The following is a 2,542-nucleotide window of genomic DNA, read 5'->3' on the forward strand; positions in this document are numbered from 1 at the left end:
GAAGATGCGTTCGAATAAAATAGTATTGAAGTATCGGGATTCAAGGTGATCACGATTCGAGTCATATCTTTAATTTACAAGGCAGCACGCAAATCATCTTAGATGAACGCAATGAAGAAAATAGAAGATAAATATGCTTCGAGCATCTTCTTCACTTAAATGATTTTGCGAGAAGGAAGAAAATTGGGATATCCGCTGATGCAAGTCTGATGAGTTAACTACCCAAACCGTCATTGTCACGTAAGAATTTATTTAAAAATTTGTCTCTTTTCTCTTTTTTAAACTTGTCGTCTGGTACATTTTGCGTTTTGCGGCGAGAGACCAGCGTTATGTGATGGAAATCTGTTGGTGAATCCAGGGTAAGTATTTAGCCACGTCCACGTAGACGCTGTACCTGTTGACATTGCACGAATAAGATAAATCCATAAAGTATTCCGACAAGACGCCGCGCAAGTGATAACGGCCCGTGGAGTTGTTGAAAAGCACCAGCCCGCTCCCGTCAGCGTCGCAAAAATTGCTCTCGCCTAGCAAACCAGCGCAGAAAGTACGGTTCGAGGTGATACTGCCGAAATCCTGATCACTCCGGAGACAGGTCTCCTGCAATTTGCGCAACAAAGTCGGATCTTCATCATTCGTACAATTCTATACGATGACAACGCGAAATTCGTCAAAGTTTTACGTTAGCATCTCGCTATTCTGCGAAATTGTGTTATGGCGAGAGCGTTTACGAAAATTCGAAGACGCATTTTTACTTCGTGATCGACGATCGCGCTCATTGATTTCCAAACAATTGGCATATTAATTTAATTTTAACTTAAGGCATCCAATGACATGAATTTATGCAACAAATAATAATTTTATAATAGCACATAACTGTGCGGATGGACGTAGCGAAACGTAATTGGTATAAACGTAGTGAAACTAATAAATGGAGTATCGTGCATGGCATTAACGGTCTAAAAAATCTTTAAGCATATTCTGCGATATAAATATCAGATTTGTTATCAACAAGGTATCCTACGTTTAGAACGTTTTGTTTTTAGAAAACCTTGTTTGGATTTGGGACTTAATTTGTATATTGATTGATCAATAAAAGGAGAAAATCTGGCTGTCTCGAAGGTACTTACCTGACTCACTATCGGTATCCTCAGCATCCGTGGTTCGGAGACTGGTTTACGACTATAATACTTGTTTCTGACCCATCCCACGACATATCCTGTTCTATCGACGACATTTTGAAGATCGGTTAAACCGGACCACAGGCAAATAGGTCTGATGAAAGCGCTAAACTTGACTGGCGTATTGAGAGTTAAAATCACCAGATCGGAATCGGTCGCGTTCTCGCTTGTGTGCACGAAATCGGGATGGATCTTGTAGCTCGCGATTTTCCGATTCACGGTCCCCACTATTCTACTAAAACCGTATTTAAATCGGCGGAGTTTAAATTGTCCGAAAGCCACCTTCATAATATCGTATTGAGCGTTATACATCTCCAAACATTTTGCCGCTATAAAAAGAAAATATATGTGTAAAATACAATTTCTAATAATATCCGCACTCTTTATCCAGTGACGTTTTGTATACCTTTCACGTATTGTATATCTTATACGTGATACTTAAATTAAATATTTAAAATTAATATTACAGAAAATAATCATGTATACATATGGAATATTTATAATAATACAGCATGAAGAACTTCCTAAAAATATTTCAAAACATTCTGGATGTATTAAGGATGATCTTGAAAACGTATTGTAGTATGTGCTGTTTAGGTAATTTTCTCAGATACTTCGTTGCACATTCCCCGATTGTTTTCAGATAAATTGTGAAAATTTATGGGATTCTATTTTATTATGCAATATAAATAGATAAAGATAAGTATCTTGCTATGAAAGGAGGAAGATGTAGATAAGAAGTTCATATGGTTTGATACACGAAGAGTATTAGAAATATCGAATATTTTTTTATTAGCATACCTGTTAGAATATGTATGTTTGTCAAAATGGAACCAGCACACCGAAATCCAAATTGATCATCTACGTTGAGTGCAACCACCCACGGCCACTGGCCTGGTAATGCGTATTCACTGTTGGGAATCAGACTATTTGTGCTATCGGTGTAGTAGCTAGTGATACCGCATTCGTCGTTGTTATTATTGTTATTGGTATTGCGTTCTTGGATTATCTCAGTTGTACTACGTACTATGGTATAAACTAGGTGCGGCAGCAACACGCTCAAAATAGAAATCTTAATCATCTTGTGTGAGGCTCTGTTACAAAACTAACAAAATACGGTATAATTTTTAAGTGTACTTATTATAATTTTTATGTAAAACTATTCAGGAAAAAGAAAATATATTACGTAGATCCATGTTGAGACTGAATGAGATGAGAAATGCTCAAATTGTTTCTATTGATAAACAGAGAGTTGTAGATGTTAATACCGAGCGATGTAACATATAAAATAAAGACAGTAAATATATGTATTTAGTCAAGTAGATTAGTAGATAATAAAACTGAAAATTTTAATGGTGCACCTA

General features: G+C 36.4%; 1 protein-coding gene across 1 annotated transcript; it reads right to left on the minus strand.

Annotated features, from left to right (window-relative positions):
- Positions 1-230: 230 nt before the first annotated feature.
- LOC112452255 (serine protease gd-like) lies at positions 231-2,450 on the minus strand. Its single transcript, XM_025012373.1, has 4 exons — positions 2,365-2,450; positions 1,980-2,283; positions 1,128-1,507; positions 231-597 (listed from the first exon to the last, which is right to left on the minus strand). Exons 2-4 carry the CDS (start codon positions 2,257-2,259, stop codon positions 328-330), a joined length of 930 nt encoding a protein of 309 aa, XP_024868141.1. The 5' UTR covers positions 2,260-2,283; positions 2,365-2,450; the 3' UTR covers positions 231-327.
- Positions 2,451-2,542: the final 92 nt, after the last annotated feature.

Source organism: Temnothorax curvispinosus, unplaced genomic scaffold (genome assembly GCF_003070985.1).
Source record: "Temnothorax curvispinosus isolate PA1 unplaced genomic scaffold, ASM307098v1 QBEX01003137.1, whole genome shotgun sequence".
Lineage (NCBI taxonomy): Eukaryota > Metazoa > Arthropoda > Insecta > Hymenoptera > Formicidae > Temnothorax > Temnothorax curvispinosus.

Coding starts and splice junctions, on each gene's coding strand:
- LOC112452255 (XM_025012373.1), bottom strand. CDS start 2,259: ATGATTAAGATTTCTATTTTGAGCGTGTTGCTGCCGCACCTAGTTTAT. Junction 1,508..1,979: donor AAACATACATATTCTAACAG/GTATGCTAATAA, acceptor TTCTTTTTATAG/CGGCAAAATGTTTGGAGATG. Junction 598..1,127: donor GGATACCGATAGTGAGTCAG/GTAAGTACCTTC, acceptor CGCAAATTGCAG/GAGACCTGTCTCCGGAGTGA.